At 40.7% G+C, this 12678-nt stretch overlaps 1 protein-coding gene across 3 annotated transcripts in view; it reads left to right on the top strand.

Moving 5' to 3' along the window:
* Positions 1-12678, top strand: part of EFR3B (EFR3 homolog B) — a 423284-nt gene that overhangs the window by 388054 nt on the left and 22552 nt on the right. For all 3 annotated transcript variants that reach the window (XM_053709515.1, XM_053709514.1, XM_053709516.1), the window contains one exon: positions 2271-2398. In XM_053709515.1, coding sequence (XP_053565490.1) covers positions 2271-2398 — 128 coding nt within the window. The remainder of the gene's footprint in view (positions 1-2270; positions 2399-12678) is intronic.

Genomic DNA, 12678 nt, shown 5'->3' with positions numbered 1-12678 from the left:
GCATTAGGTGAATACTGAAACTGGAAATGTCTCATTTTTTATGTTTTAGTGGGAACTTACACTCTAGCAAAATGAAAGCTGTTTAGGGTTTTGTGTAAAATAAATGAAAAGCTGCTAAATCTCTTGGCCTAAGTGTATTTGAACAGCAAATCTTTTCTTTAGAAACCAAATACACCACCTATTATGCTGCTTGAACTGAAAGGGATTTTCTGTTTCTGACACATCAAAAAAACAAAAATGATAACTGCCTTCAGTACAGTTTGAAACTACAGCATAAACATTTTTTGTAACAAATAAGGGGAAGTTTTAGATTTGTAATGTAAAATAAAATAGAATTAAAATACACATTAGTTCATTTTATTTTTAAAGAGTCATGGGCTGAGAATGAGATAATATATCTAAATATGTCCCATGCACCTGCATACAAATAGTACGTCTTCTCAGAGAAAGCTAGCAACAGTATAGTGTCATTAATGACTCCATTTGCACTGGTAGTTATATGATAAGTCAGTGCTAGCTTTCTGTGCAGACGCAGTGTTTGGATTGAGGGATCACAGCGATTGTAATATCTAGATATGCTCCCGACACTGAGCCAAATCTGTAACTGAGAAACTGATAGATTTTCCTAGATTAAGTTTTGCTAAGACTGAAATATACTCATTTGCATTGTAAAACAACATGCTGAATAACATTCTATACAAATGTAATCAATATTTGTGCAGGGAATAGATAACAAGTATATCAATTGCCCTTAAAGAGAAAGCAAGCATAGTGTCTGACACAGCATGTGTATGTGGTGTCAAACTGAGTAAGCATAGTGTCTGACACAGCATGTGTATGTGGTGTCAAACTGAGTAAGTGTAGTTTCTGACATAGCAGATATATGTGGTGTCAAACTGAGTGAGCGTAGTGTGTGACCCAGCATGTGTATATGGTGTGAAACTGAGTAAGCGTGGTGTCTGGCACAGTATGTGTATGTGGTGTCAAACTGAGTTAGCGTAGGATCTGACACAGCATGTGTATGTGGTGTCAAACTCAGTAAGTGTAGTGTCTGACATAGCATGTATATGTAGTGTCAAACTGAGTGAGCATAGTGTCTGACACAGCAGGTGTATGTGGTGTTAAACTGAGTAAGCATAGTGTCTAACACAGCATGTGTATGAGATGTCAAATTGAGAAAGCGTAGTGTCTGACACAGCATGTGTATGTGGTGTCAAACTGAGTGAGCATAGGGTCTGACACAGCATGTGTATGTGGTGTCAAACTGAGTAAGCGTAGTGTCTGACACAGCATGTGTATGTGGTGTCAAACTGAGTAAGCATAGTGTCTGACACAGCATGTGTATGTGGTGTCAAACTGAGTGAGCATAGTGTCTGACACAGCAGGTGCATGTGGTGTTAAACTGAGTAAGCATAGTGTCTAACACAGCATGTGTATGAGATGTCAAATTGAGTAATCGTAGTGTCTGACACAGCATGTGTATGTGGTGTCAAACTGAGTGAGCATAGGGTCTGACACAGCATGTGTATGTGGTGTCAAACTGAGTAAGCATAGTGTCTGACACAGCATGTGTATGTGGTGTCAAACTGAGTAAGCATAGTGTCTGACACAGCATGTGTATGAGATGTCAAACTGAGTAAGCGTAGTGTCTGACAAAGCATGTGTATGAGGTGTCAAACTGAGTAAGCATAGGGTCTGACACAGCATGTGTATGTGGTGTCAAACTGAGTAACTGTAGTGTCTGACACAGCATGTGTATGTGGTGTCAAACTGAGTAACTGTAGTGTCTGACACAGCATGTGTATGTGGTGTTGTCAAACTGAGTTAGCATAGGGTCTGACACAGCGTGCTCTTGATCGCTTACCATATGTGACAAGTGGCTCCATCATATATGACAAATGGCTGAACCAGACTGCATCTTCTACAAGGGGGTTGTGAATCAACAGTGAGACTTGTTAGCAGTGTTATGTTATTGTCCAGTTATGCTAATATTCTACACAGGTGCTGAAAGATAAATTTCAACTAAGGAGAATGATGTAAATTTTATTTTAGAAGTAAATTGTTCAATTTATTTGTATTTTAAAAGTTTAAGTTTAATCTCCATGCCCCTTCAAGAGCTTTTTGGAAGATAGGTTGGTGGGCATGAATTGGGTTTTAGAAGGGTAACTATTTTTTTGTAAACTAACCTTTGTATTAATTATTTCTTTTATTTCTAATAATCATGCTCTTTATTGTAATTAAACTGTCTGTTTTTTCTTTCTTTTTTACAGGTGGTCAAAGAATGTGGATTACTTAGATACAGAGCTCCTGTTTTTGCAGAGTAAAATCAGTGAGGTTCTAGGTGGAAGTGGTTACAACTCAGACAGGCTAAGCACGCCGTATGTGCCCCAACTAACAGGTATGAGTTCTCTTGCAAAGAAGCCCGTACATGAGATAACAGCTCTAAATAAATAACCAATACAAAAAATAGAATAATAAAGGAAGTTGTGTCAATGCCACATTGAAACACCATATTTACCTTCTTTTTATGCAAATGACCATCATAGCATTAGCTTTGGTGATCCATGAATACAGCACTACAGATTATACTTTATAGCAGTGGCGGTTCTGCGGGGGTGGTTGCCTGCTACTGACTTTTTATGTGTAAACATACCCTTTCACTATCAAGTCACTGCCCGGACCATGTAGCCACACCACTGACCTATCCAGCTCTGTCCATAGATCACTCACCACTCCACCACACAGTGTCGGTAGAGAGAAATAGAGTCAGTGTTTTGGAGGATTGTGCATAAGTAATTAGGTGCACAGCCTGGGTCGTATTATCTTTGGCCTCTCAGTAGGGAAGGAAACCCACCTGTTTCTTTTGAATTAGGCAGGGTAAACATTTGTGTAACTGGTTGGCTGGTATTTTGGCATAAAGCTTCAAGCCAGTATTCAATAAAGAAATGGGCCAGTAATTTAAAATGTTCTCTTTGCTTTTGTTGGGTTTTTGCAGTACTATTATGTGTGCTTGAAGGGACAGTCATAAAAAGGCTTTAGTATCCTCAATATCTTGAAAATACAAAAGCAGGTGAGGGAGGAGTATATCTTTAAAAGTCAGATAGTAAGAATAGGAAAACCCATCTGGTCCTGGGGACTTGCAGTGGGTGAGTGTTTTATAATAAGGCTCATAATTGGTTCTTCTAAACTACAGTTTTGAGGAGGTGTGAGTCTAGGTATGTTTAGGCCCCTCAGATAATCTAATATTGCTTGGGATGGAGATAACTGGGTTTGAGAGCCAGACTCTATAGAGAAGCAGATGCTATAGAGGCGTTTGTAAAAGTACAAAAGGCATCAGAGTAGAGTGCCACTTACGATTATCGTTGGTCACATGAAGAATGTATGCCTTAGCACTTTTGAAGCTGCCTGGCCTCGTAAGAGTATTTCTTAATTTGCATTACTGTTTTCTTGTCCTCTTGAAGATGGTGATCTAGTGTGTTGGAACTGTAGTTGGTAAATAGAGAGTGGAAAAATGAGCTTTATTTTGTTTGGTTTTCCCAGCTTAGGCTGCTATCAGTATCCCCTACACAATACATTTATGTGCTGCCCATATATCTTGAATATTAGAATCAGGGGTAGAGTTAAATTGTAAATACTCCTGCAAGGACTCTTTCCTGAATTATGGGGTCAGAGGCCAGATATTTGTCGTACCTCCATATATAGTCCTTTGAAGATTGGGACATTTAAATTGGCATTTGACTATTGCATGGTCAGATCAAGGGTGACTATGGGCTTATCAAACTGGGGAAATGGTGTTAATGTCAAGGAAAAAATAATCTAATGTTTGTGAGGGTGCAAAAAAAGTGTGTATTCTTTTTGATCAGGGGGGCAGAGCCGCCAGTCATCATGCAGAGTTAGGAAAGTTAAATCAGGTTGGAGGATTTCCCAGTGGATGTATTTAATGGGTGGTTGAAGTCCACCTAATATTATGCTTCCTTTTTGATTGTCTAGTAGAGTAATAGTTATTGTCTTACCCCTTCCTGCCGGTGTCTACATAAAATAAAATCATCCAACAGATAAACATATAGTAATAAAGATGACAAATGCCTCCCCAATGTGTACATATAGTGTTACTATAATGTGCATCAAATCACTAAGTAACCTGACAGCACGAGGTACACACGTAAACATTAACATCAGTTGAGTATAATAAGTGATTTGATGCACATTATAGTAACAATATATGTACACATTGAGGAGGCATTTGTCATTTTTATTACCATATGTTTATCTGTTGGATGATTTTATTTTATGTAGTAACCCGAGTTGCTCACGGTATTCTATCAAAAGAGCTAACTTTAGTGGGTTCCGTTACCTGTTCTAACTTCTGATGGGCTGTGACGTAGGTAGTGGAATGCTATGACTAAGAGCACCGACTGCGCAGTGTGTCACTTCCGTTCTCTAGTCTGATGAATTCTCTGATCTGACAGAACACCGGTTCTTATTTCTTACATTGGAACAAAGTTCCAATTTAAACAAATAAGTAAAAAATTTAAATCACGCAATCGTACATGTGATCGTTTGATTTCAATGATGGGATCGGGTCTGGGGGGAGTGTCTATGATACTAGGCACACCCTCCAGTCCGCAATCCCAGTTAGGAAGCCGTAGCTGCTTCAGTACAGCAAAACGGCTAGGATGTTCCATGACGTTCTAACGGTGCTAAAGCGCAGCACGGTAAGGATGGCATGGAATGGCGTTAAAGAATAGATATTTATTTGCATTAGGGGCATAAATGCAGATTAGAGTTACAGGCCTATTATATAAGAATAATTTCTGAAGTATGCAATAACATCCCTGTCTCTTTGTATACATAGCTCTTGAAATGGGATATCTTTCTTAATTAACATACCCACACCAAACCCACACCAATTAACATACCCACACCAAAATAACAAGTCCCAAGACTCCTAAAAGAGAGTTTCGGTTCATGGCCCTTGAGAAAGTGTGTTTCCTGCAGGAAGATGATATCACCTTGTAAATGGCGCACATTTCTCAGGGCCATGAACCTTTTCTAAAGAGATCCCTTTCTAAAGAGTCTCATTCAATGCCAATCCCTTGGCATTGAATGAAAGAGTGGTCAGGCTTTTGGGAGACTGGTGCATAGTACTTAAAGATCAAAATAAGAACCTTATATAAGTGGTGGCAGTAAAGCACATGTGGGCATTCTATCAAGAAATATAGGAATTTGATACAACATATACAAATTAGCAAACATTGCACCAAGTGAGGTATATAATAACTATACCAAGATAGCTTAACACATTTTAACAAACAAGGAAAAAACAATAAGATAAACATCAATTCAAATAATGACATTCATTTTCAAAGTGACTAATCATGTGGTCTTAATGAGTTTATTGTCCCAGAGGAGGAGGAAGACACTAGTGTTAGGGTAAGTACTTTGAGGTCCAGGGAGGTTGAACATAAAATAGTAAGTGAAAGGAACTTCCGGTAGGTGGAGCAACAATGAAGCAACCGGAGTAGAGAGCTCCAACTAAGCGGCGGATGTAAGTTTCGTGATCACCGCTAAAACCGCTCCCATGCACCCTTATACAGCTGCTGCCCCAGACTGTATCAGCCAGAAGAATATGTGGAGTACCACATCAGAGCCCCAGCTTCCGTACAGCACACAACTAAAGTGTGCGAAAAGTGCCAGCGCCATCTTGCCAGGGGAGCAGAAAAAAGCCACGTGCCTCCCAACTGACAGGCTGACACTGACCCCCAGGGCAGGGTGAGACAAGGCATCACCCTCAAAACTGATAAGGGATTACCCCCGTAGCACAGTGAGTAACGGAGGCTTCCCCTGTGGCAGCTAAGACACACCATACTGATACGTGTTGCGAAGAAACTGCACTATATGTAATGCTGACCACCAAACACAGCACAGTGCACCCCAGAGAACGCCTGCTGCAGCACTTTTCTTCCCTATGGCTTGCTAGAGGGGGAAACTTTACTGCCCTGCACTGCTGACTCTCAGGTGACTACCCTGATTGGCCTCTATTGTACCACCTTCCTACTCGCTCATAGAGCGTAGCAATACAAACGCAGCAGACTACAGCTATAAACCAGCACCCTGACAGCTTCAACTAATAAAAGGAGTAAAGCAGTAGCAGATGACAATACGTGGAGTACCGCTATTGACTTCACCCATGATGCTTATCTAATATACACAGAGACGCGTATAATACATGGCCAGATTACCACCTACTCACGCGCCTTGCTAATGAAAGTGGACAAATACTTTAAAAGACCCACCTCTCCTCCAACAACTACCATGAGCAATAAATCCAAGCCAGCGGACAGACGAAACCGCCACACCATAGAGGTGCAGGCTGAGCTCTCCCCTCATGCTGAAGACCACACTAAACAACCTGGAGACCAAAATCAGCTTATGCAAGACCTCAAATCCTTTTTTCTAAAATGGATTCCCTGCAGGCGGGAATGGACACACTGACTAGCGAGGTCCGACAGTTTTCAGCCCGTCTAACTAGTGCTAAGGGGAGAATCTCAAAAGTCAAGGACAGACAGACAGAAGCAAACCACTCCATACAACAACTACTTAGAAGTAACAAACTTCTACATGAACAGGTCGACGACCTAGAAAATCGAAGCCATTGGAATAACCTGCGTATAGTGGGTGTTCCAGAGGGAGTCAAAGGCAAAGATCTTCTGGCCTTCACCGCATTGGTCTTCCCCAAGCTGCTGGGCATGCCACAAGATATTCTACCTATCGATGTAGAAAGTGCCCACAGAGTTGGCCAAAGCGGAACCTGGAAAATAAAAAGTCTAAACCCAGACAAGTGATATTTAAATGGTTCAACTTCCAGGAAAAACTGAGAATTCTCTATGCCTATAGATCACAGAAAGAGGTTATATATGAGGGCAATTGCCTCCTACTTTTTCAGGACTTTTCCTCTGAAGTCTCCAGACTGCGAAAGGACTTTGCACCAATCTGCTCACGCCTTTACAACCAGGGCCTCCAAGCTACCCTACTTTACCCCGCCAGTCTTCAAACCACATCGAGCCACAAATACTTCTACTCCCCTCAAGCTGTGGAAATCTGTCTAACCACAGAATGATCCCAAGAAAATGGTTGAAAGGAGCACTCCCGAGGAACACGTAAATATAAAATTTGTTCATGGCTACTTTTCTTAATATTGATCCATGTCCTACCGGACTTTAATGTTATTATGCTTACTTGCTATAAGCCTTGTGACTAGCACTGGACTGATACCTCCCATTATAAGTTATTTTATCACCTGTTTTTTGGGGGGAAGTTGTCACTGGACTAATCTACTTCATGTCCCCATAATGTTATATAGTTTTGTACTGTTATGTTTGTATTTTTTCTTGTTGTACCTGTCATGTGTACTGTACTTTGGGCTATCGGTCTTGCATATGGCCAATGTATGCATATATACGTATGTCTTCTAATCGCTGGACACTATTTGACCGCCAGGATAGAGGCCTCGACACGCAATGTGTGGTGATTGCCGCTGCCCCAGAGTATAGATATACAGACATGACTTATGTTATGAATATTTTATTATGTTTGCATTTTATACTGTGTCGGCTCTGTGTACCATGTTCTGGCTTACCAATCTTTCATACTCCTAGTATGCACCTACATATGTCTACTAGTTATTTATTTATTTATAAAATATTTTAGCAGGAAGGATACATTGAGATTTCTCTCGTTTTCAAGTATGTTCTGGGTCCAAAAATCATTGCATTGATACAATAGGGTACAATAAAATACAAAAACAATATTAATACATAACATATGCCAAATTTAACATAGAACAGGTAGGAAATATATAATCAACCATGACAGGTGCATTCTGTTTTGAGATATGCAGAGAGGGATCTCTTAAAGGATTTTAGGCTTGGGGAAGGTTTGAAAGTGTGCGGGAGGTCGTTCCATAACTATGGTGCTCTGTAGGAAAAGGAAGATCGAGCTGCTTTCTTTTTGTATGGAGGTAAACTAAATAATGTGCTGGTACTGGATCGGAGGTTATGGGAGGTGGGAACAGCCGGGGAGAGCATTCTGCTTAGGTAGGGTGGGAGCTTCCCAGAAAAGCTCTTAAACACAAGGCTGGAAAGATGGAGGGTGCGTCTGGATTCCAGCGACAGCCCGTTTAGTTCTTTTAGCATGTCACAATGGTGGGTCCTGTAGTTACATTGTAGCACAAAGCGGCAGAACGAGTTATACAGTGTATTAAGTTTATTAAGGTGAGTTTGCAGTGCTGGTGCATATACTACATCTCCATAATCCATGATTGGCATCAGCATTTGCTGTACAATCGTTTCCTTTACTGTAGGGCTGAGGCAGGATTTGCTTCTGTACAGGGCACCTAGTTTTGTATAGAGTTTAGATGCAAGTTTTTCTAACCAAAATATACAATGGCTTTCTAAAACAAGAGGACAGTCCATCTACTACTTTTTCCTCAGCCTACATAACGCTAATCCCCAAACCCGGCAAGGATCACTCCCTGCTAGAGTCATACCTCCCTATCTCTCTCCTCAGTACTGATTATAAGATTTTCACAAAGATTCTGGCTGAACATCTGAAGTATACAGGGAGTGCAGAATTATTAGGAAAATGAGTATTTTGACCACATCATCCTCTTTATGCATGTTGTCTTACTCCAAGCTGTATAGGCTCGAAAGCCTACTACCAATTAAGCATATTAGGTGATGTGCATCTCTGTAATGAGAAGGGGTGTGGTCTAATGACATCAACACCCTATATCAGGTGTGCATAATTATTAGGCAACTTCCTTTCCTTTGGCAAAATGGGTCAAAAGAAGGACTTGACAGGCTCAGAAAAGTCAAAAATAGTGAGATATCTTGCAGAGGGATGCAGCACTCTTAAAATTGCAAAGCTTCTGAAGCGTGATCATCGAACAATCAAGCGTTTCATTCAAAATAGTCAACAGGGTTGCAAGAAGCGTGTGGAAAAACCAAGGCGCAAAATAACTGCCCATGAACTGAGAAAAGTCAAGCGTGCAGCTGCCAAGATGCCACTTGCCACCAGTTTGGCCATATTTCAGAGCTGCAACATCACTGGAGTGCTCAAAAGCACAAGGTGTGCAATACTCAGAGACATGGCCAAGGTAAGAAAGGCTTAAAGACGACCACCACTGAACAAGACACACAAGCTGAAACGTCAAGACTGGGCCAAGAAATATCTCAAGACTGATTTTTCTAAGGTTTTATGGACTGATGAAATGAGAGTGAGTCTTGATGGGCCAGATGGATGGGCCCGTGGCTGGATTGGTAAAGGGCAGAGAGCTCCAGTCCGACTCAGACGCCAGCAAGGTAGAGGTGGAGTACTGGTTTGGGCTGGTATCATCAAAGATGAGCTTGTGGGGCCTTTTCGGGTTGAGGATGGAGTCAAGCTCAACTCCCAGTCCTACTGCCAGTTTCTGGAAGACACCTTCTTCAAGCAGTGGTACAGGAAGAAGTCTGCATCCTTCAAGAAAAACATGATTTTCATGCAGGACAATGCTCCATCACACGCGTCCAAGTACTCCACAGCGTGGCTGGCAAGAAAGGGTATAAAAGAAGAAAATCTAATGACATGGCCTCCTTGTTCACCTGATCTGAACCCCATTGAGAACCTGTGGTCCATCATCAAATGTGAGATTTACAAGGAGGGAAAACAGTACACCTCTCTGAACAGTGTCTGGGAGGCTGTGGTTGCTGCTGCATGCAATGTTGATGGTGAACAGATCAAAACACTGACAGAATCCATGGATGGCAGGCTTTTGAGTGTCCTTGCAAAGAAAGGTGGCTTTATTGGTCACTGATTTGTTTTTGTTTTGTTTTTTAATGTCAGAAATGTATATTTGTGAATGTTGAGATGTTATATTGGTTTCACTGGTAAAAATAAATAATTGAAATGGGTATATATTTGTTTTTTTGTTAAGTTGCCTAATAATTATGCACAGTAATAGTCACCTGCACACACAGATATCCCCCTAAAATAGCTAAAACTAAAAACAAACTAAAAACTACTTCCAAAAATATTCAGCTTTGATATTAATGAGTTTTTTGGGTTCATTGAGAACATGGTTGTTGTTCAATAATAAAATTAATCCTCAAAAATACAACTTGCCTAATAATTCTGCACTCCCTGTATCCTTCCTTCACTACTGCACCCCGACCAAATGGGCTTTGTGTCTCACTGTGTTTTGGTTACCAATTTAAGACGGGTGCTACATGTCATTGATCACTATTGGGAGAAAGATAGATCAGAGTATGTAACCCCTCAAAACGGAGCCTTTCTTTTATCCCTTGATGCAGAAAAGGCCTTCGACCGTGTCGAATGGAACTATCTTTTCGAAGTGCTTAACAGATATAATTTCCAAGGCCCCTTTTTAAATGCATTCCATAAAATATACTCTACCCCATAGCTCGGATACTGGTGAATGGATTCTTTTCCCCAGATTTCACCCTGGAGAGGGGCGCTAGACAGGGATGTCCCCTATCACCCTTGATCTTCAATCTAGCACTGGAGCCTCTGGCTGTCAAATTGAGACATCTTCCCGGGGATGTCTATCGGAGGTAGCATTTACAAGCTTGCACTATACGCAGACAACATGCTCCTGTTTGTGGACTCCCCAGGGAAATACATACCAATAATTTTAGAGAATCTGGAGACCTTTGGCAAATTTACGGGTTACAAAATTAACAACTCCAAATCAGAAATCCTGTGATTAACACGAAGTACCTCAACAGCCATTTCCTACCCATTTGTCGAAGTACCCAATTAACTCACTTATCTAGGTATCCAATTGCATAGAAACCCAAATAAACTTTATGACCTAAACATAACAAACCAGTGCACCTTTCTCTACACTCTACTCACCAACTGGAGAAACCTCCTCTTGAACCTCCCGGGCTGTATTAATCTTCTTAAAATGTCCTTACTCCCAAAACCCATTGCTCATGTTGCCCCTTCTAATGACCAACAAAGATATTAAAATATAGAAAGATCAATCACTCAGTTCCTATGGCGAGGGAAAACCCCCAGAATAGCTGCATCTAAACTACACTTCCCCTATACAAGTGGAGGTCTAGGCCTACTTAATCTTAAGTACTATAACTGGGCAACTTTGCTAAGGCTAGTGACAGACTGGCAGCCTGGCACAGCCCATTTTTATGATCCATTTTTTGAAAACACGGTAACTGCACCATATGCCCTGTCTTCCCTTCTATACTCCACAGCCAATACGCTGTCATTATCTCTTAAGAACAATATTCTATACAAAGATCCTCTGAGGGCTTGATCGCTAGCCCATAAAATATTAAAGGGACACTGAACCCAAATTTTTTCTTTTGTGATTCGGATAGAGCATGCAATTTTAAGCAACTTTCTAATTTACTCCTATTATAAATTTTTCTTTGTTCTTTTGCTATCTTTATTTGAAAAAGAAAGTCCAGAACCTTGGACAGCACTTGTTTATTGGTGGATGAATGTATCCACCAATCGGCAAGAACAACCCAGGTTGTTCACCAAAATGGGCCGGCATCTAAACTTACATTCTTGCTTTTCAAATAAAGATACCAAGAGAATGAAGAACATTTGCTAATAGGAGTAAATTAGAAAATCACTTAAAATTGCATGCTCTATCTGAATCACAAAAGAGAAAAGTTGGGTTCAGTGTCCCTTTAAACTGTTCACAACCCACCCCTAAATACATACCTCTGATAGGGAACAAGGATTTTCCCGCAGGGAATGAAAATGCCCCCTTTGCAGACTGGTGGGAGAAGGGACTTAGAACAGTGGGCGATGCTCTAGACCCTTTGCTGCACCCGTCAGATCCTTCCAAGAGCTCAAAGACAGATATGACTTTTCAAATAAACACTTCTATGCATACTTACAGCTCCGACATTATATCACAGATATGATAACTAAAAACCCAAACTATTCAAGCAAAAATGTAAAGGAGCACCAGCCGGGAGCCACAATTTAAAAGTTCAAAATTTTATTCATCACAAGTTAAATTAGAGCCTGTTACACAGACCTACAAGAAAGTATAGATTTGAAGTCAGCATATGAAGCACAAGCTGACGCATTTCGGCTGTTGCCGTAGTCATAGCTGCTGGCTTCAAACTCTAAAACACAACTTTTTAAAATGAACATGCTGCCTCTGATAGGTTAACAGGTAATTTAGTAATTAATCACACATTCTACCAAAAGTTAACTCTTACTGTACTCGGTATAGCCTGCACTAACTAAAAACCCAGCCTTTTGGAATCCCACACCATTCATTACTTCTCGGATGGCGTTGGCCATTTTCCAATTACAAGTTTCTACCAAGACATCCTTAAACATCACACTAACAAGACTCAAAATATAATAATGGAAAGACTGCAACCAGACATAAATGCTGACATTACCATACAGGATATTAAGAATAGCTTGGAACTTGCTAAGAAAGCTACCCTATCCCTAATATTGAGAGAAGCTCAGACTAGACTAATAAAAAGAAACTACATAACCCCTAGGAGATGGGTAAAATGGAACCCTACACCCAAACCACTGTATTAAATGCCACTATGCCAACCCCTCCATGACCCACTACTTCTATGAATGCCCAAAGGTTAAGCGCTTTTTGAACTGCCTACA

Source organism: Bombina bombina, chromosome 4 (assembly GCF_027579735.1).
Source record: "Bombina bombina isolate aBomBom1 chromosome 4, aBomBom1.pri, whole genome shotgun sequence".
Taxonomy (NCBI): Eukaryota; Metazoa; Chordata; class Amphibia; order Anura; family Bombinatoridae; genus Bombina; species Bombina bombina.
The sequence above is the reverse complement of the archived record's forward strand: the minus strand, read 5'-3'. Positions and strand labels throughout refer to the sequence as shown.